The 23,360-nt window shown below is 37.8% G+C and overlaps 1 protein-coding gene across 1 annotated transcript in view; it reads left to right on the top strand.

Annotated features, from left to right (window-relative positions):
* Nucleotides 1-20,805, top strand: part of unc5cb (unc-5 netrin receptor Cb) — a 226,338-nt gene extending 205,533 nt beyond the window's left edge. Inside the window, exons 11-17 of the mRNA XM_081354125.1 lie at nucleotides 3,601-3,688; nucleotides 4,741-4,912; nucleotides 12,806-13,039; nucleotides 14,816-14,965; nucleotides 16,016-16,180; nucleotides 18,108-18,286; nucleotides 19,658-20,805. Of these exons, the coding sequence (XP_081210251.1) occupies nucleotides 3,601-3,688; nucleotides 4,741-4,912; nucleotides 12,806-13,039; nucleotides 14,816-14,965; nucleotides 16,016-16,180; nucleotides 18,108-18,286; nucleotides 19,658-19,817 (1,148 nt within the window). The 3' untranslated portion in view covers nucleotides 19,818-20,805. The remainder of the gene's footprint in view (nucleotides 1-3,600; nucleotides 3,689-4,740; nucleotides 4,913-12,805; nucleotides 13,040-14,815; nucleotides 14,966-16,015; nucleotides 16,181-18,107; nucleotides 18,287-19,657) is intronic.
* The last annotated feature ends 2,555 nt before the right edge of the window (nucleotides 20,806-23,360 follow it).

Raw genomic sequence — 23,360 nt, 5'->3', positions numbered from 1 at the left:
CAAGTATACATTTAACATCCAGAAGCTGGTTTGAACAAGCAAGCGCTGTTGCTGTACTCCCAGCATAGCTGGACCCTTTAGGTTCAAAAGACAATCGTTTTACTTAATGAAACATTCCTTATCCTTATATCATGCCAATCCCTGTTAATCATACTCAACGCCCCATTTCCATCTAAAACTCACTTTTCGTAAAATTTCAACTTAATTTGACTTAATCAGGCGTTCATAAATAGTTCCATGAACTCTATCGTTCCCTACATATCAGTTCCTTCTGCATCGACTCTGTTCTCTTTTATCTGCTTCTTTCCCATCCAACAATTCACTGTCCGTTCACAGTTTTACACTCATGAACAAACTTCAACAACCCTTTCTGACTAGTAACGGATAAGTTAGCATTTCAGAAAACCCTGTAGGCTACCTTTGTACAATCTCATATGCTCATCATTCACAACACTGCTCAAATCATCAGTCATAACTTTGCTCAAAGTTTCATCAGCCACACATAAAGATTTCCAACCGTTTTTTTTTTTTGTTTGGTTTTTTTTTTTTTTTTTTTTCATTGCAGGTAGCAGAAAGTAAATCAGCGTATGCATTCGTGTGTGCGTCCTTTACACACGTTTAACACACACATAACAACCATTCTGTTTTCCCTCGTTCTTTTCTATTGATTCTTTTACGACATTGAGTCTTATCTTACTCAAGGTTCCCGCCTCGGGGAAATACATTTACATTTACCACCATCATTATTTCTCCTTTGACAGAAAATTGGTGTATAAAAATTATCTGTTTTACTGTTTGATGATCCCATTTTGGCTGAGTTCCTCTTTTCTGGATTTCACAATTCGACACGTGTCTTACAGAATCTGTCAAACGTCTTCGACAGACCCGATCTTTCCCTTACCCCAAGATCGGTCGGGTGGTTTGTAATTACGTTTCACTCAAAAACTTTCTATAAGCACTTTCCAGCGCTCGATTAATTCTGATTTGACGTGGCTCATCCGTCCACCTAAATCGATTAATAATTTTTTTTTTTTTTTTTTTTTTGTTACTAGCACTTTTGAGTGAAACTAATTAATCAATAACTGTGATTCCCCTGAATCTGTGATTCCCCTGAATCACCTGTGGGCTTTCCGTCCACCAACGAGCTAAGTGAGGTAGAAGCTGATCCGAATTCCTCAGATCAATTATTTCCCTTACCCCCAAAAAAATTGTGATTCCCCTGAATCACCTTTCGCCCGTACCAAAAAGCAAAACTCAGCCAATATGGTTCACGTTCACTCACAATTATCAAATTACACTCAACTTCAATAAAACAATTTGCCGTGTCTTACCCAGAGATGCTTTTCTGTTTTTTTTTTCTCGCAATCGTCGCGGATTTTTTAATCCTGGTGGGAGTTTTCTTTCACTGGCCCTGAGTGCGGGGTTTTGCCTCTCTCTCTCGTAATCTGTTGAGTTTCTATCTCAAACCGTCGAGGTATGAGACGGCCGCCTGTTGCTGCCGAGGTCGTGCACTTTCCCGTCAAATCCGTTCTCAGGACCAGGAGAAGAAGCGTCCGCACAGGATCCCACTTCTGACACCAGCTGTAAAAGCAATTTTTATCTCACTTGGAAAAACAGCATCACAGGTGTAAGACAACACTCAAAAGGCAAAATTGTAATATAGAAGAAAAGGCTTTATTCTTTGAGGAATCTTTTCGCAACCGCAGCCACCCAGATGTGAAACAGAAAGCCTACTGACATAATAAAACTGAGACATTTTATACAGGTTTCTGACATTCTTGACTCCTCCTTTCCCAGTCTCTGTAAATTTCCTTAAAGACATCTAGTATGGACTGGTTCTACCCCCCCCCCCCCCTGGGCAGGTCATGCTGTTCTTTGTCCCTGAGAAGCCAAAAGGCCTTCATTTACAATCTAAATGACCTCCTGCTTTCCTCAGGAGGGGGCCTGGGACCCTACTATATGACATCCTGTATTCTTCGACTAAGATTCTTTCTCGTGCCTAGGTGTTTGTTATCTCCCCGGGCTATCTGGTTTATTACATCTGCTCTTTCCTACCCCCAATTCAGCTGTTAGAAATGCTTTTACACACACTCAAATGAAATCAACAAGTTTTAAATGAATGGACACAAGAACAATGAATTTTTCATTAACAGTCATGTTTGCTGGAATTTTTTTTTTTTTTCTCTTCTTGGTTTTGTTTGTTTCTGACACGTTGTTATTGCACTGATCACTTATTTGAAAGGAAAAATTAATTTTTGAAAACTAATGTGCACTGATTAATTGATCACAATAACAGCAGGAATGTGAATTCAGTTCATTAAATAGAGTTGATTTTGATTTCATGTTGACGTGAACAGACTTCCTGCTCAATCCGGGCTCAAGTCTGTCATTTTCCTCAGTTTTGTCCCTCGGCTCTCGAGTGCCGCTCTGGTCTCTGCTGATGCAGTTCTCCTCTGTGTTGTTAGTGAGTGACAGTCGCTCAAAGGGAAGTTCACATGAAGGACAAGAGAAATCAATGAGTCTGTGAGACTGGAGGAATTCATCAGTCGGGATATTCCCACTCTGTGCATAAGAACACACAAGCTAACACAAACATGAAAACATTTTTCTGAATGTTCTTTGAACATTCAAAACGTTCGGTTTTTTAAAGTCCCCCTGTGGTGAAAATCCAGCTTTTAATGTAGTTTATGTGTCTATGTGGTGTTTTTAATCTGCTTTAAGACAAACCATGTGTAAATTCATAAGTCGACAGCATTGCTGAGTATTTCCTCCTTAAAACTGCAGTGAACCAAAGACAGTCTCAAAAACACGCTTTGAAATCGCTGGTGTTTCTGACGTCACAAACTACCTTGTAACCAATCAGATCAACGTGTGATCGTCAACCAGTGGATCTCTGAGCTGAGTGAGTGAGTGGAGGCGGGGCTCATTTGCATATTCATTGAACCGTGCATACTAAATGAGGCAAGGGTGTCGAGTTACATTCAAGATATTTTAAGACATGAAGAATTTGTTTTCAAGGAAAAAACATTTAAATATGTAATTATGTTGATCAAAGATGAGTTTTAAGGGAAAAAATTATTGACTACAGGGAGACTTTAAATGTTTTAAAAATGTTAAAACGTTCCATTTGATAATTTTTATAATGGAAATTTTACATTTGAGTGTTCTCTGAACATTCCAAAACAAGTAGTAACATAAAAAAAATGTTAGACAAATATCCAACTAAAACGTTCCTTTCCATTAATGATGTATAAATAATGTTTTTGTGCTAACGTTAAGAAAACATTATTAAAAACAAGATCCCTATGAACAAATGTTCTTTTAACATTACTGGAAGAGCGTTTGTTAATAACCCTGAGAAGGTTCCCTGTTGGCTGAGACACTCGTGTGTGTGTGTGTGTGTGTGTGTGTGTGTGTGTGTGTGTGTGTGTGTGTGTGTGTGTCTGTGTGTGTGTCTGTGTGTGTGACACTGACAGGGCGTTTGTGTGTGTGTGTGTGTGTGTGTGTGTGAGTTTGACACTGACAGGGCGTTTGGCACGGGGTGGCAGAGGTCACAGGCTGGCAGACTGATGGTTTGTGTGTGTGTGTGTCTCTCTGCAGGAGTGAGCTTGTTGGTGCCAGCGGGTGCCATCCCTCAGGGACGAGTCTACGAGATGTACGTGACGGTTCACAGGAAGGAGAGCATGAGGTATCGTGACAAACGCCCTTATTCTGGGGATTATCGCCCATGAAGACGCCCATCTGTACCTGACACACAACTACATGTGGCATTCTTAGTTGCTCTTTCATTGCTCACTTATTAATTCTCAGTTATGCATTATTAAAGTATCAACTTTGTCTCAGATCACAATCTCAATTCAAACACTGGCGCAATCTTATTCTCAAATGACAATTTGTCTCTGTGATCGTACTTATCAAAGGTTTAATAGACAGTGAACATTCAGATCTGCGTTCTGATCCAGACAGAGCAGTTGTCATGTACAGATATGAAACTTTTCAACTACACTGTATCATTTTTTCTGTTTTGCATAATTCAGATTATCACAGAAGTTCTGGGATAAAAGTTTATAGTTCGGATATAATCACTGTCTTGGTTGTCTATGGTTCAGTGATCATATCCGTACTATAAACTTTTATCATAGTACTTCTGTATACTTCTCATAAATCTGAATCAGAGCAAATCACCTTTTGAAAATAACTTGATGCTTCAAAAAACGATTGTCTCAATTACATCGTTTCACCAGTAGGTGGAGACAAGTGACTGTTAAAAACATGCATTTGTCATTGTATCAAGAAATTCGTTCAAAAACACTGATTCATCCATTAATGAAACGAGTGAAGTCTTTATGAGTGAGTCATTAAATCATTCATTCAAATGAAGAAAATAATAATAATAATTCAAATTAATTAAATATTTTTTTAAAAGACAGCAACCATTAACATTTGTCAGAACCTCTATTAAATTACGTTATTTTGTTTAGTTATTTATATAGTTGTTAATTATTCAATATATTAGAGATCTCATGTCTAGACAATCCATGTCTATTTCAATAGCATACAATACAGATTGTTTCAAAGCAGCTTTATTATTCAGTGTCATTATTCAGCTCAAAAAGTTCAGTTAAATCTTACTGAATATTAATTGACTTAAAGCCTAACTGAGCGAGCCAAAGGCGACAGTGGCAAGGAACTCAATTATGTTTGTTGATGGTGTTTGTTTTATGTGTGGTTTTTCTTCAGGCCGCAGGTGGACGACACACAGGAGACGGTTCTGAGTCCCGTGGTGAGCTGTGGTCCTCCTGGAGCACTTCTGACCCGGCCTGTCATCATCACCATGCACCACTGCGTCGAGGCCGAGAGTGAGGACTGGCTCATTCAGCTGAAGAGCCAATCACAGCAGGGCCAGTGGGAGGTGAGTGGGAGGAGCCACGGAAAACATGTCAGTTTAGGACACTGAGTGGGTGGAGCCACCTAAAAGTGGGCTGAGCCGCATAAAACATGTCCGTTTAGGACACTGAGTGGGCGGAGCCACAGAAAACATGTCCGTTTAGGAAGGAAGTTCATATGGTGGCCATTGAGTTTAAAAGAACAGCCTAAAAATCTAGAAAGACTAAAGGTCCTTGCACAAATTCAGGTGGCTCTGAATTGTCAAAACACTTCTCGAAATGCTTGCTACAGATGCGAAAAACTCGGAAAATCAAACCCGATCCGAATTTTTTTATGACAGAAGAAAGTTTCGGAGGCAGTGTGCAAACATGTTTGACACAATGTGAGGTTGTATTTATTTTACGCGAATTTTGGACTTCGGACTTAAGACTAAAATCTGCTACTTTTGAGTGGCTGGAAAGGTCCTGGAAAATGATGGAAATTCAAAAAGTGTTAGAACCGTAAAAACACCAAATCTGACACATGGTATCATAAACTTCTTGAGCTCAAACTCTCAAGTTTTGGTGAATTTCATACGCATAAAGACGAACCAACCTATAATGTGAATCACAACATTACAAACTTTGATTTGAAGCAAAAAAGTATTTGAAAATCGAACAAAAATACAAAGGTACAAGACTGTGAACTTAACAGCTTCAGTGAGGGAAAGAACTACAGTCCCATGAAGCATTGCGAACAGCATAATTTAATTAAAAACGACAGAGAAAAATAAAACTACTCTATCTATAGAAACAACATATTTTAGATTTATTGCAAAATATTCATGTATATATTCATGAATGCTTCATGGGAGTGGGCGGAGCTAAAGAGCTCTTTTGGCATGTTTTGCTCTCTGGTGGAATTTTCTGCACAGCATCATGGGTAAAGTAGTTTTTCACCAGGAATTCCGCTATTAAACACGATTATTTTAAAACTAAGCTGAAATAATGCAGGCCAACGGCTTCGAAAGAAGCAAACACCATCAATTAACAACCTCGTAGCTCACAGTAGGACTTTATTGGTGTATAATTAAAAACTTAAATAGAATTTAATCATTAAAAATCAATTTCCCTGTGAAGAAAGTTATTTTTTACTTCTGGAACCTGACCGTTACGCTCTATTATCGTTAATTAAAAATAAAACCATAAAAAAAGCATTTTCGTTACTTGAAATAAACGTTAACTTTGACATTGTGGCGCAGCAAACTGCATTGGTTTTCTATGAATAACCCTCTTTTTTCACTTGTGCCCATGGAATGAAGCAGCCAGAGGTCAAACGCTTTCATCTGAAGCATCTGAGCTGTTGATGTGCGATCGTGTGTGTGTGTGTGTGTGTGTGTGTGTGTGTGTGTGTGTGTGTGTCTGTGTGTGTGTGTGTGTGTGTGTCGACCCCCCGCCGGTGTCCCGTTGGATATCAGGCGGCCCGGACACTCGCTGTAGCCAAAAAACGAGATGACTGTCAGTGAATCCACCCGTGCGGCTTCAGCTCAACACAAACCCAGAGTTAATTAGAAGATGGCGATGAAGAGCGGCCTGTTATCAGCCTGATGTCAGACGAGACGAGTTTCCCACCCACTGGCCTTGTCATGAACACGGGCGACGAGGAGAAGTTGTTTATCTGAAGCAGAACTGAGCAGAACTCCTCCTCGCGGGCCTTTATTGTTCACACACAAACACAATGGTGGCGAGTTAATTAGCCATGCAGGAGGCGACACAACCCACGCAAGAGCTGCGATACACTCACACCACCCTCAAAACACTCATTCACACCCTCATTACGCTCACATTCACCTCACACTACTGTAACGTTACGCTCAGAGGAACTGAAGGAGGACCGTGGCACTTAGATGGGGATTCAGAGAATATAGTGGTACCGTCACGATACCCTGACGAGAGAACCTTCAGAAGTGACAGACTCGACACTAAAACTAAATATTAAATGAATTGTTAAATGAAACTAACAAGCTAACATGAAATATAATATTATATAAATATTAGATGGAAAACTGTAAAGAAATGTTGTCTTGACAACTAACTGAAATAAATAAATTGAAGTGTAAATATATATATATATATATGCTAAAAAATATATAACGCTAAAAATGCATAAAATTAATAAACTTTAAACTAAAATTAAAATAAAAACTGAAAACTTGAATATTTCACATTTGGCCGTAACCTACTGAAATAGTATAAAACATGTTTTATGAAATACTACTATAAAACAAATCATTGGATAATTTACAGTTTATAATATAATATATTATTTATATTATATTCAGATTTGTTATTGTGAACTGAAACTAAAACAATTAAAAAAAAGTTCGTTAAATTAAATCAAGCTGAAATAAAATATCGTAAATAATTGATGAAAAACTTAAAACTTAAAAAACTTCAAAAAATAATAATAAAATGTTGCCTTTTAATTTGAATTACTGAAATGACTAAAACTGAAATGAAAATAAATTAAAGCTAAATAAAATGTTTTAAATTATAATAAAAATGACAAAAGCATTACTAAAAAATAAACTAAAATACAAAAATAAATGCTAATTTAAAATATGAATAAATACTCTAATAGTATCCAAGTATATTACTTATAATGAATATTATGTTAAACAAGAGTTCATCGTTGTGTTTTATCTTGTGCATTGGTCATATATCTATAGTTTATATGATATTTCTGATCAGTGTGACATTGAGAAATCAATCTGAATCATGTGACCAGGAAGCGTCTCTCTCTCTCTCTCTCTCTCTCTCTCTCTCTCTCTCTCTCTCTCTCTCTCTCTCTTCTGATGGCTTTAAGCATCTGTCAAAGCTCGGCTCCTCCATCAGTGTGACTCTTCATCGTTCTCCCCAGAGACTCTCGCTGCTTTCGAGCTGCTTAGCAACAGTCCGTGACCTTGTCTCATCTCATCAAACATAAAGTACTGTTGGATCGCCTTCAGCCATTCATTCAGAGTAGCGAACGATGGTGGGCGTCTGGTGAACGCCGGCCAGAGGAAGCAGAGAGCGGAGTCCTGTTGTCTTCAGATCAGATAAACTCTTGTCAAATGTGCTGGAAAGAAAATGTATTTCATCCTGCGCTCTTCCCTCAATCTCTCGTTTTCTTTCGCCTGAAATAACGAGCGCTTCCTGTTGCTGAGAGACACTGCGGTCCGTCAAACACTTTCTGCTGCAGTTTCATTATTCAAAAGCTTGTTCCCTGCATGCATGCATAATCTGATAGAGAGAAAGAATAGATGTTTGTTTGCCTCCCAAGCGTCTGCAATTTGGCTCTAAATTGAATGCAAATTCAATTTAAAAAGAAGAATCCTGTTTTCAACTTCCTGTCAAGGCACAGATGAATCGCACGCAGGGAAGCCGCTCGGACCTGGTCACACACACACACTGAAACACTGACGGAGTCAAAGCAGCGATGAAGTGATGAACGCAACAGTTGACCCAAAAATCTGAAAGTGTGTGTGGGCGGATACGTCAAGCTCCAGAAAAATGACAGAATATACATAAAAGTATCATAACGTTAATCCATGTGACTCATGCACACTCATGCATATTCAAACATGCTGTGCTGCATTCACTTATAAAATACGTTTCCATGCATAATGACTTACATTTCGGTTTGCTTCCCTCATGAAACCTTAAATCATAAGACTTCATGTTACATTTATTATATCATATATTATATTCAGTTGTGTTATTGTTTGCAAAAACTAAACCAGTTCAAATTTGTTTTCGGTAATTAAAATCATGCTGAAATTAAATAAAATCAAATATAAATATTAGATGAAGAACTTCAACTTAAATGAAACAAGATTATTTTCAGGACATAATGACTTAAATTTCAGTTTCTCTCATAAATCACACAATGATACACTATTGCATTATATTATATTAATCTAATTTTTGTTATTGTTAACTAAAACTAAACCAATAAATTATTTATGGTAATTGAAATCAAGCTGAAATAAAATAAAACACAAATATTGGATTACAAACTTAAATGAAAAGGAGAAATGTTGCTTTGTCAACTAACTTAAAACAAAATTATTTCAGTGCATTATGGCTTAAATTTTAGTTTGTTTTTCATAAAATCCTCATTTAATTATATATTATATTATATTTTAAATAGGGCTGTCAAAATAACGCGTTAATTTCGATGAATTAATCTGAGAAAAAAAATAACGCGTTAAAAAAAATAACGCAGATTAATCCATTCCGTATTGACCTTTGAACCTGGAGCCGTTCTGGCCACCATTCGACTGTAAAATGAAGGAGGGAGACGAGAACGCGCTGGCGCTGCCAGGATCATTGATTAGAACATTTACTTATAAAAAACGGCCTGATGGAAGTGTTGATAAAAATAAAGTCGTCTGCAATGTCTGCAGCAAGGAATTAGCATATCACCAGAGCTCGTCCAATGCAAAGCATCCAGGAGTTAACGTTAATCCGAGGTACGACCTAGCACGTCCCGTGATACCAACTCTAGCAGTCAACGTCATCTTCAAACCTTTTATTTAATAACAATAAAAGAGTTTTTGAACTTTAATGTCACTAATGCTGATGATTCATTGATTCATTTGAATTGAAATATTTAATACTTTCACAGCAAAAATTATGCGATTAATTTAGATGAATTAATCACAGAGTATGTAATTAATTAGATTCAAATTTTAATCGATTGACAGCCCAAATTTTAAAAGAAAATCGGTTAGTAAAATCAATAAATATTAAATGGAAAAGTTCAACTTTTTGAGAAATGATGTTAAATAAAATTAATAATTAATAAAATGATATTATTTTATATGATTTCCATACGACTTTAGACACATTTCTGGTGTTTTTGAATCTGGCCGGCTGCCGAACACTAAACAGCGACAGTGTGTTCATGTACGGCTGCACTTTCCCAGGAAGACGTTGTGTTCTCCAGAGTCTGTCCCTCAGAGTTGAATAATATCCCGTAATGGCACAGATGTGACTGTGATGGATCCTCGAGGCGCAGGCAATAACGCCACATGTGCGTCTGGACCTTTAAACAAAGAAATAACTATCGATTCCATCTGACGTGTGACAGCCATAATATCCGTGGGTTTGTGGAGATGAGGTTTCCTTCACACGCTGATGATGACTGTGGTTGATCACACGCCGATAGGAAATATTACTTTCCCGGTCGTCGTCCCACGAATGATGTGTGTGTCAAAATACATATCCATCCGAGTCATTTCCTTTTTCCACATTTCCACACTGTAAATGTGATTTTTCACTCGTATCATGCTGACTCTTTGATTTGATGTGTTTGCCGAGAGCCGTTCATAAAATGTTCTTCATTTTTTTATGTATTTCTGTCTTTTCTCTTTCGGAATGCAACATGTCTATTTTCCAAGAACATTTGTGGACGGTCGTTTCTGCATATATTGAGGAGAAACTTCCATGAATTTGTGCCGTAGCTCTTCTTCTTTTTTCTTCTTTTTTGAGAGAGAGATGAACTCGTTGCTCTGATGAATCGACTGAGAGCTTGAGTAAATAAATCATTCTGGAAGGCATTAGCCCAGTTTTCCATCCTGTCTGCTAATTATCTCACTAACGCGCTCGAATCCCGCGCTCCCACAGGATGCGTTAAAGAGGCTAATGGCTAGTCATAATGCCGCTGTTTAACGGCCAAGCCGACTATAAAGTATTTTAATTCCTTTTCTCTCGTCCATAATGGGATGAAATTAATGACGGTGTGAGCGTCAGGATTGGAGCTAATAGATGGAGACGCTTTCCAGCTGCAAAACCAGCGGCGTAATGAGAGACACACACACACCAGCACGAGCGTGAGGTCAGAGGTCACAGAGAGCAGGTCTGTCGCAGAGACGCTCGGTGTTGAGCTCGTAATGTGAACACACACACACGTTAAATCACACATATACTCTCACACACACACTCAGACTCACACACACTGAGATGCACGCACACACTCACACTCAAACACACACACACACACACACACACACACACACACACAGACTAACGCATGAGCAGAATGAACTGCTGTTATAAACACTGTTTGTGGCCAGTAAGAGTTATTCAGAATCTGAAGCTGTAGAAGCATCAGAAGAAACTTAAAAATATTAAATATCACATTTTAAAAAATTATTACAAACTATTAACATAAAAAAAAACGTTTGGATTACATACATATTATATTGTATTACATGTAACATTGCTAACATTGTTCTATATTACAGAGAAATAATAAACCATAATAATGAACTTTTAAAATATGAAGCGCTCAATTCAGTGTGTGTTCAGTGTGTGTGTTCAGTGCAACAGCAAAGAGCTTACAGTTTAGAGAAGTCAACTTGTGATACCGAACAGAACCACATGAGCCGCTTTCACACAGAGACTCTGGAAAATACACGGATAATGTCTCTGGGATCGTTTGATTTTGGTTCATTCACACTGCCAAGCAATTCCCGCACACTATCGTAACTTGCAAAGAAGTTACACAGTTTTAGTTTAGTTTATTTTTTTGTGTGAAGAAATTCACACAACGTTTCGGTCACACGAGGTCGTGTGACCGAAACGTTGTGTGAATAAAGAAACTTCTAAAACTTCTAAACTTCTTTGCAAGTTACGATAGTGTGCGGGAATTGCTTGTCTGTTGAAACGATCCACCTGGTTGGTCTCATTATCCTACGCACCTATGAATTGCAGGTGTGCGATGGAGTTTGTTCACTAATTGGTTCATTCACACTGCCAGTGATTTTCCGTTCACGCACATCCCGTAAAGACACGTGACGTCAGGATGTGATAACTCCTGTCAGATGTCAGTTCTGCTAACTCTTCATCATTTCTACACGAAGACGACACACCCCTGACGGCACCCCACACTTCTGTTCTCACAGCACGCCTTCCGGGACTGATCCCGACAAGTCCCCATCCCGGCATCAATCCCGGGACATGTTTGCGTTCACACAGAAGGCACTCCATCAATTTTACGGCAATTTCCCGGGATCGAGCGCTTTGTGAGGGGCTCTGGAGAAACAAAACCCTGAACTACCGCCTTGACCTGAGACTGCATAAACTCCAGCACACGGATCCATTCACAATCACTAAACACATGATCCTGAGTGTGTGTGTGTGTGTGTGTGTGTGTGTGTGTGTGTGTGGAAACAACGTGTCTGTGCATGAATACACTCGAGAGCGCTAGGATTTGTCTCTCCAGAAACATTCACAGAGCTCGTGTTTTAAAGCTACACACAATGCATCTGGAAACGCGACGCGAGTCTGTTCTCTGATGGTTTAACCAGTTTTCTTTACATTAGCTGTGTTTTGGACTGATTGTTTGAATGAATTCAGTTACTGGATCATTAGACTGTAAACTTTCCTGGAGTTTAGTGGCTTAAAATGATCTGATCGCAAACTGAGAAGCGAAATCGAGTTCAATGGAAATAGAAATAGTCCCAAATCACGCACTCATATAATGCCATTGGTCGAGTGAAATGTTGTGCTTTTAATGTTGTTTGTACGTCTGTGGTGTTCTTAATATGCTTTAAGACAAACCATGTGTAAATTCATAAGTGTGGAGGCGGGGCTCATTTGCATATTCATAGAACCACGTATACTAAATTAGGCAAGGGTGTCGAGTTACATTCAAGATATTTTAAGGCCTGAAGAAATTGAAGGAAAAAACATTTAAATATGTAATTTTGGTGATCAAAGATGAGTTTTAAGGGATAAAATGATTGACTACAGGGAGACTTTAATATGTTTAATATGGGGACTACATGTCTGCTATATGAATAATTATAAAACAGGATACAAGTGTTTTCACATCAGACACACTGAAGATGTGCGATGTGTACTGAGTTGTGTGTGTGTGTGTGTGTGTGCAGGACGTGGTGGTCGTGGGCGAGGAGAACTTCACCACCCCCTGTTATATCCAGATGGACGAGGAAGCGTGTCACATGCTGACGGAGACCCTGGGCACGTACTGTCTCGTGGGCCGCTCCATCAGCGCAAACGCATCCAAGAGACTGAAGCTGGCGATCTTCGGGCCCGTGAGCTGCACTGTGCTGGAGTACAACATCAGAGTCTACTGTCTCGACGACACACAGGACTCGCTGAAGGTGAGACACACACACATACACACATACTCATTCTTGTACATCTATCTTTATGAGGACATTCATTGACACAATGCAATCTCTAGCCGCTTACCCTAACCTTACCCATCACAACTAAGTGCCCAACCCGACCCCTGACCCTAAACCAACCCTTAACCTCATTCTAACCTTATCCCTAAAACCAAGTCTTGACCCTCAAACACTTTAAAGGCTCTCAGAAACTGAGGACCGGCCAACATGTCCTCACTCCAATGGACTAAAACTCAAACTGGTCCTCACAAAGATAGTTGTACAAGTTCTCACACACACACTAACCCAACCTCTAAACCTACCCATCACACACACACACTAACCTGACCTCTAAACCTACTCATCACACACACACACACTAACCCGACCTCTAAACCTACCCATCACACACACACACACCCAACCTCTAAACCTACCCATCACACACACACACACACACACACACACACACACACACTAACCCGACCTCTAAACCTGCCCATCACACACACACACACACACACTAACCCAACCTCTAAACCTGCCCATCACACACACACACACACACACACACACTCACCCAACCTCTAAACCTACCCATCACACACACACAAACACACACACTAACCCGACCTCTTAAGCTACCCATCACACACACACTCACACACACTAAACTGACCTCTAAACCTACTCATCACACACACACACACACACACACACATACACACACTCACCCAACCTCTAAACCTACCCATCACACACGCACACACACACTAACCTGACCTCTAAACCTACTCATCACACACACACACACACACATACACACACTAACCCGACCTCTAAACCTACCCATCACACACACACACACACTCACCCAACCTCTAAACCTACCCATCACACACACACACACACTCACCCAACCTCTAAACCTACTCATCACACACACGCACACTAACCTGACCTCTAAACCTACTCATCACACACACACACACACACACACTAACCCGACCTGTAAACCTGCCCATCACAGAAAACTTTATGAAGTTTTACATTTTCAAAAAAACTCGTTCTGTATGATTGATAAGCGTTTCCTCATTTTATGCCCACAGTGACACGAGTCCTCTTTAGTGTGTGTGCATTCCGGTTTAAGTCCCCACCGCGATAGAAAAACATGTACACACACACACACAAATCATCATATCAGAGTGATTTCTGAAGGATCATGTGACACTGAAGACTGGAGTAATGATGCTGAAAAAACAAACAGCTGTTTTACATTCTAATAATATTTCACAATATTAATGTTTTTTTCTACATGTACAGGTACAGTTAGATTTTCAATACTACAAGTTGTTAGTTAATACTCTATGAACTTTAGTTCTGTTTGTCAACTAATGCATCCAACTTTATTGTGAAGTGTTAAAAGTAGTTTAAAATAGTTTACTAGTTTTGTTTGTAGAAGTGCAGCGTGACTAGTTCAATCATGAGCAGCCTTGGCAAACTGAAGTCTCGCAGTCGTGTGTGTGTGTGAGAGTGTGTGTGGGTGTTCGCAGCAGATGTAGTGTAGGTGTCAGCAGGCAAGCAACAACATCATCTGAATATAAACAATGATATGAATATAATTTCTCTTACCTCTCGACACATTAACCCACAGCACATTCTACTAATCGCAAACTAACTATGAAAAACTCATTTAAAAAGTGTGAGTTGATGGCAGATGAATGCGTGTTTGTTCCTGTGGAGCGCTGACTGTGTGTGTGTGTCCATCAGGAGGTGCTTCAGATGGAGAAACAGATGGGCGGGAAGCTTCTGGACGAGCCCAAGTCTCTGAACTTCAAGGACAGCACACACAACCTGCGCCTGTCGCTGCACGACGTCCCACACACACTCTGGAAGAGCAAACTCATCGCCAAATACCAGGTACACATCACTCACAAAACTCACCAGTTTTGTCCAGTCCAGTCCTGTCCAGTTTGGTGGACAGGTCATTTTTTGAAATATGTGTACTTTTATTTTGGAAAACTTTTACTCCATTACATTGCATTAACAACTCCTCGTTATTTGCATATGAAGACATCGCTGATTCATGAACGAGTTGATTCTTTCCAGCGAATCTGCTGAGTTGGTTCACAAATCACACTGAACGATTCATCCGCGAATCAGACTGATTCGATTGAGTCAACGACTCACTGATCCGGTCAAAATGAGCAATGAATTTCCTTTGAGCTAGATGGCGCGAAAATGATATAAAACTAGTATGTTTGCATAGCGTTACTCTTAAAATAATGTGGAATTTCGCCACATATTTGCACTTAAATTAAGTTTTTCTCAATTTTCTAAATACTATATAGTATATTACGTGTTACTTTGCACACTTGAATCATCAGTACTTTTGTATTTTTACTCAAGTAAACCAGAAAATGAGATTTTTTTACTGTTTAAAGGATTTGTTTCGACAATAAAATTACTACAAATTGAAGTAAAAATGTATTTAAAAAACATAAAAATGACAAACACAATAAAATTATTAGAAACGTAAAATGTATAAAAACAACAAAATTATTAAAAACTGAAGTAAAAATGTATAAAACACAAAAAAATTATAAAAATGACAAAACAAAATTAAAAACTGTAAAAATGTAAGTAAATGTAATGTAAGTAAAGTAAAATGTGTATATAAAAAAGACATTTAAAAAATGACAAACATCAAAATTACTAAAACTTTAAGTAAAAATAATATGAAAACAGTATAAAAATAGATCAATGTGATGTATAATAAAAACTACAGTGTCTCAGTGATAGTAATAACACTGTTGTGGGGCGATGGGGGACTCAATACACACACGTCTGTAGCGTTTATAATGTTAGTTTTGTTTTTCCCCCACAACAATGCCACTTTGAGGCACTATGAAACAGTGGTGTTTTTGGTCAGTGTTAACGGTCGTGTGTGTGTGTGTGTGTGTGTGTCAGGAGCTCTCCTTCCAGCAGGTGTGGAGTGGATCTCAGCGTAACCTGCACTGCAGCTTCACCCTGGAGCGCTTCAGCTCGTGCACGCTCACGCTCTCCTGCAAGCTGTGTGTGAGACAGGTGGAGGGAGAAGGACAGATCTTCCAGCTCAACACCACCCTGGCTGAGGTCAGCCTCAGAAACACACACTCTACATCTGATACACACTAAAACACACAATTTGATTTGATTGACAGGCGATCTTACCAATCATAATCCGCCGTTTGTGTCCAACAAAGCAGTCAGGAGAGTTAGTAGATTAACGTTGGAGGATTTGAACTTGAAAACGATGTGCTGACATCTTTCCGCAGTTAAAACAACATTCCTTCTGATGTTCATTCATGTTTATTTGATTCAATAAATGAACTAGAAGGAAGAGATGATGGTTCACGAGCGGCTTTAACTGATGCTCTACAGCGATCTGTCACGACACACTAAAGAGACACAAAACAGTATTTATTGTCTACATTTCTAGACTAAAAATGACCAAATTTGAGACTTTGTTTCATATCAAAAATCCTGTCTGTCGGCGCGTTGTCAGTGTCCTCTCTGCGCCGCGGCTTATCGGACATAGCAACAGTAACTAAAGGGGGCGGGTCTTTGCGGACGGTCAATTACACTTCAAATAATTTTTTCCAGAAGGTTTCTGTCATTTTAGGTAGTTCTTATCACACTGATGTGTGTTCAAGTGTTCACCTTTCCAGTCAGCTTGTTTTTAGTTAGATGGTCCTAAAACAGGATGTAATGTCATGATTGACAGCTGTGCTAGCGAATGAGCCTGCAGGAGAGGAGATGTGGGCGGGACCTTGATCGTAACTGTGATGATGAAATCGGCAGCAACTATTTCTGGGATATTTAGGCATCATCTTTATTCACGGTCTATGCTATGAATAGTCACGCTTATAAACGTCTGAAAGTCAGTCATTACATCACAAAATATCACTGCAGGAAACTTCATTAAAGCATCGATTCCAAGACTCTGGCAACTGTGTTGTTGTCACTAACTAAAACCTTTACATTTTGTAATTTAGCACTAAAATTTAGTCATTTAACCTTTAAATAATTTTCTTTTTAATAATTATATTTTATATTCCTGTTCTGCACTGAATAGCTTTTAAAGGATTGTTGTGGAGCAGCATTATTAGTTAACTAAGGCTAAAACAAAATTATAAATGTAAAAAAAAAACACTTTTTGATTTTTAAATATATAAAAAATGTGAACATCTATTTAGCAAGGCAACATTTCTCATTTTTACTTATTTGAGTTGATTTACTTTTTACTTAATTTGATTTAGTAGAATAAGTCAAAAAAAAAATTATATATGCATATTTACAAGAACTAATAAAAAAGACAAAAACACAGTTTTAGTAATTTTGTTATATTTGTCATTTTTTTAAATGTGTCTATCTTTTTAATATTATACATATATTGCAGCTAATTATATACGTGGAGGAAATTATGATACATTTATAAAATTAAATATAATGTAGTACATTTTAATATAGAAAAAAAATACATTTTGGGTTCAACAAAATTCAGTTTTAAAGGCTGAATAAATGTTCTAAAAAAACTGTTTTTCACGACATTTTTATTATTAGGATAATGTTATTATTTGAAAATACAGTAATTATATAAGTCTTAATATATATATTTTGGGTAACACTATTTTACAGTGTCACATGTTACAACAGTAAAAATAGTAAAGTATGCATAAATACATGCAACAAACCCCAGAACTATAGGGTTATGGTTGAGATTAGGGTGTAAGTACATTAATATTATCAGGGGTATAATTACACTATCAAAGACACAACACAAAATAAACTATAACCATATTTTGAACAATATAAATTCTGGGTTCAACAAAACTTTGTCTTAAATGCTATTGATTATATATGAGTATTGAATATATATTTATGAATGCAATATTAATTATACATTTATTAGAAATTGTATGTATGCATTCCCCCCATTTTTTAAATACACGCTCTGAAAGCTTTTGTCAGAGGAGGAAGTGTGTTGTGTCTGAAGCTGATGGTGTGTGTGTGTGTGCAGGACTCTCAGTGCATCGACACGTCTCTCCTGGATCCGGCCAGTAACATCACGACACTGGTGGGTCCGAACGCCTTCAGGATCCCACTGTCGATCCGGCAGAAGCTGTGTGGGAGTCTGGACGCTCCTCAGACCCGAGGCAACGACTGGAGGATGCTGGCGCACAAACTACACCTGGACAGGTCAGAGTCAGGCACAACTGGAAAAATATATTATATATGTTACCGGCAAAGTGTGAAATCCCGGTATTGTATAGAATGCCTGATGGTTTTTGGCAAAAATGCATTACCTAATTCTATACATTACCTAGGCATTCTATAGAATGCCGGATTACACACTTTGCCGGTAACATATATATATAATGTGACCCTGGATCACGTCACCAGTCTCGAGTCGCACTGGTTTATCTGTAGCAATAGCCAACAATACATTGTATGGGTCAAAATTATAGATTTTTCTTTTATGCCAAAAATCATGAGGATATTCAGTAAAGATCATGTTCCATGAAGATATTTTGTAAATTTCCTACCGTAAATATATAAAACATGTATTTTTGTGAGTGAATGCAGCACAATCGCCAACATAAATGCACAACTTTAAAGGAGATTTTCTCAATGTTTTGATTTTTCTGCACCCTCAGATTCCAGATTTACAATAGTTGTATCTCGACCAAATACTGTCCTATCATAACAAACCATACATCAATTTAAAAGAATGGACCCATGTGACTGGTTTTGTGGTCCAGGGTCACATATATCTGTGCACAAACTACACCTGGACAGGTCACTACTGCACTTTTACTTGAAAATATATTAAATACACACATATATATTCTCATAAGAGTATATTACACTGACTTTATAAATGTTCATTTAAAAGCAGTGAAAGTTGCAAAATTGAATTTTCTCCTAGAAACAAACTTTGTTGCATTATTTTCCTGTTATGTCTGTAAAGCTGCTTTGAAACACTAGTGTAAACAGTGCTATAGAAATAAATGAACACTAGGTGGAGCTCTAGTCACATGTCTTCCTTGTTTGGGTTTTCCTGAAGTCACACCAGGTTGTTGAAAATGAAAATGCATTCATTACGTTTTACCTTGAGTTCTGTCTTTATAAAAATCAACACTTAATGATTAATCTCTCCTCCACTCGTGACCCACAATTAATTGCAATGTTATTTTTTTATTGTGATTATCTGCTGCTATGACTTATTCCATGCATCACTAATACAAATATAGATTTTCATAGTTTTTAATTTATTTCAGTTGTTAATATTAATTTACTTCTGTTTGTTAATTTATTTTTATTTTTTACATTTTTTTAATGACATATTCTATATATCATTTGTAATTTTTTTAAATAATGACATTTTGTCATTTGTAATTATTAAAAAAAAATAAAAATAAAAATAACTCAGCAAAAGTTCCACCTGCCTAAATGAAATGTAAACTTTTTGTTCAAACTTTAGAGCACATTTACAGTTTCTCACAGTGTAATAATCAACAAACACAAATCAGTCTTCCTCCTGCTGATGACGTGTGTGTGTGTGTGTAGGTATCTGAACTACTTCGCCACCAAGTCGAGTCCGACCGGCGTGATCCTGGACCTGTGGGAAGCCCAACACTTTCCCGACGGGAACCTGAACCGCCTGGCCGCCGTTCTGGAGGAGATGGGCCGTCACGAGAACATCGTTTCCATGGCAACCGAGCACTGACATCACCGGGGCGACGGCAGACCTGCTCCAAAACACGTTCAATCCGCAAAAACAAGGTGACACCCCGAGGGAAGAGTCTGTACGATTCCTGGTACAGTTTGCTTTTCTATTCGTCGAATCAGTTTCTTAGGAAACGCGACTTCTGCTGTCCAAATACTGGACCTCGGCCCTCCCCGACACGTCACATGACCAGAACCGGGACACGTCACATGACCGGGACACGGGAGCGGCTCGCAGGCGATTAAAACACGCGTGTTGGAAAATGCCTTTATTTATACGTTCCTTTCATATCCGTTTTGTTTTTGGTCTCATTGCGCCATCCAGTGGACAGAGCTTGTAACGACACGTCCAGCCTCCTGTGTATATACAGCAAACTGTAAAGTTTAACAGTGTTACTATGATTATTATTACTTTTCATTTTATTATTAATTGCGTTTTGTTGAATAGTGATCTGTATGTAATCGAAATTTAGAAGAGAAAGACAAACTAGTGACTAAACTCTTTCAACTGTGCGGTTCAGTCCTGGATGTTCAACGCCTTTCAGGAACACACACACACACACACGTCGTCACTCATACGTTCGTCATTACGGCATGTGAATCGCTGTGACTTTACCGGACCGAGGACGTTCACTGATGGATGCATGCGAGAGAGCGGCAGTCTACATAACTGTACAAACTAAACTAATAGCCATTGAGTGTGTTTGTGATTCCCAGCGTCCACCTTCAGTTGTCCAGATTTATAAAGCTGTCTATGCAAATTCTGCATCCTTTATCAAACTAACTATACATGCTAGCAGTCGCTTTCCATAGTTATCAATCAATCATGCGATTATTATATTTATAGTGAGGATGTTACTTATTCTTTTATGGCACGTTCATGATGTAATTTGCGAAAGCTTGCATCTCCTCTGTGAAGTTTCTGTACAAAATGTAAGAAAGAATTTTTAAACAAGTAATAAATTATATTTATATGCAACACTGAATTCAGATGCGTCTTGGTTTTTTTGTGTGTGTTTATTATGTGATGTTTTATTTATATAGTGCTTCACAATATGAACAAGCAGCTTTACAGGAAATAAAAGGTGAAAGTATGGTCAAGGGTCACTATAAATCTTGGATCTTTAAATGTTCATTTGTCCGACCATGAACAAAAAGATACCTTTTTTTTATATGGTTCATAGTTTGATTACAGTCCAGGTCGGGTGAATTCATTCGGTGTGTTCACGCCATAAGTTGGAGATTCTGTTGTAAAGTGTCTCTTAAACTCATAATTATAACTTATGAGCTCCGACTTGTACCACCTGACCACTGCAGATTCATTTTGGTATTGACAGAATTACGTTTCCATGACAAGAACGTCACAGGTTGTCATCTCAAAATAATGATGAGTGCGTTATGATGTGAACTCGGGCTGAGACGATACACCCTTCTCCCGATTCAATACTGCACTATATTGCAATTTTGTTTAACACTAGGCCATGGGGAAAGTTAAATCATACACTTACACAGACTGTACATGATGTATAAGATGAGTCATATTTACAAAAACAATTCATATGTTTCTGACTTATTTCAGAAGCATGATACAGCAATACATTCTCTTTAATAAATGATTCAATATCAAATGCATTTAAGTCACTTTATCGATAAATGCGTTATTTTAAGCGCCACGTTTCTATCAAAAGCTGATTTAGGCTACTCTATTTTGATCGCTATCGTAGACATCAGTGTTCATATTTGAACTCTAAACTTTTATCCCAGTTCTTCTATGATAATTTTAACTATTGCACCACAGAAATAATGACACTATGAGGTTGAAAAGACTGTGAAGCTGTTTCATGACGACTCTCTCCGCGTCAGTGACAACACAGATCTGAATGTGGCAATATGATTTTGTCAAAGGTTTAATAAACAGACGAAATGGAAAGTTCGCGTGTGTGTTTGAATTAAGATCACAGTCTTATAAAGATGAATTGTGCAGCTCTACTGTCTCATCTCTCTCTCAGCATACGAGTAGCGCGACTAGCGAGGGCTTTTCAGTGCGTTCAGTCTCACGTCTCCTCCACGTGTCCACTTGTGATATTACATCACTAAACACTCATAGATAACGAACCTATGAGATATAATAATTCTTTATATTTGAAAGCCGATAACTGATTATATTGATAGATAATGTAAATCCAAATTGAAATACTTTGATTAGTAATTGTAATCAGAGCCTGATTACAAAAACTAAAGTCTCATCATTAAAAGCCGCGTCCCAAACACTTCAACACACATTAAACGTGTACAGTGGCCTAGTTTCAACCAGTTAAGATTCCTTACATTTTAATATTCATTTTACACTCCTATAGCCAACTTTCTTTATTAAAAAAAATAACACTTTACAATAAGGTTTCATGTTGTTAGCATTAGTTTGATATGATGTGATCATTTTTAATGTTATCGTTATCGGCCCGTTAAGATATATTAAAACCAATAAATAATGGATTTCCTTCAGATGCGCACTGTTCAACATGATGATTCTGAATTGCTTGAAATATGATTGAAATCCAGTTCAGTGCAACATGTGCAGCGCAAGTCTGTCATATCGGCCACATAAAATTATAATAAAAACATAAGTGTGTGTTTGGGACGTGGCTTTTAATGGAGAGACTTTTGTAATCAGGCTCTCAAAAATTATATCAAAATTTGAATTTAGATTTATCAGCCAAAAATTCAGTCATAATTATGTCGGTGCATCCCTAGTTCACATGAACTAACAATGAATGAACAGCATTTATTAATCTTAGTTAATCTCAACATCTGTTAACATTAGATAATGACTGTGAACTAATATCAACACAAATGTTTTATTAACCAACATTCACAAAGGTTATTGCTCGGTTCATGCATTAAAAAATGAGACCTTTTTGTAATTTACCAACCAAAAAATTGAAATAAATAAAATACCTAAATAATGCCATTGTCATTGAACAACATGACTGAGGCTACATATAAACAAAACGCATGTGCCGTGGATAAATGACGGAATAGCCTCAGCACAGACAATAAGGAAATTATTTTGATCAAACCATATTGTTGATGAAAGTACGAGAACAATAAAAGTGTTCGTTATAAATAATAACGTATACATTAATAATAACGTATCTATATTTTAGAAAAAAATATTAAAGATTTTTAATATTACAGTAATAGTAAACATCTCTCAAATGACATCATTGCTGTTTTGAGTGTTTTTTTCTCAACACATTCACGTGTGTAAACGTGTGTGTGTTTTAGGGCTGGGAGAAAAAAAATCTATTCACCTTGTTATCGCGATTTTATTTTATTTTTTTATGACTCTAAAATAGATTTTTTTTATATTCCAGAATCGATATTAATTCAAATTCAATTGCTTTATTTTTGTCCTTGCTTGTATATGAGGTTGACAGAAGTTAGCCACTCATTCCAACAGAGGATGAAGAGTGTCATTATGAGTGTTTAGTGACGTAATATCACAAGTGTTCACATGGAGGAGACGTGAGACTGAACGCACTGA

The sequence above is a fragment of the Scardinius erythrophthalmus genome, assembly GCF_964197995.2.
Source record: "Scardinius erythrophthalmus genome assembly, chromosome: 23".
NCBI lineage: Eukaryota > Metazoa > Chordata > Actinopteri > Cypriniformes > Leuciscidae > Scardinius > Scardinius erythrophthalmus.
Note: the sequence above shows the minus strand (reverse complement) of the source record. Positions and strands in the feature narration are given on the sequence as shown.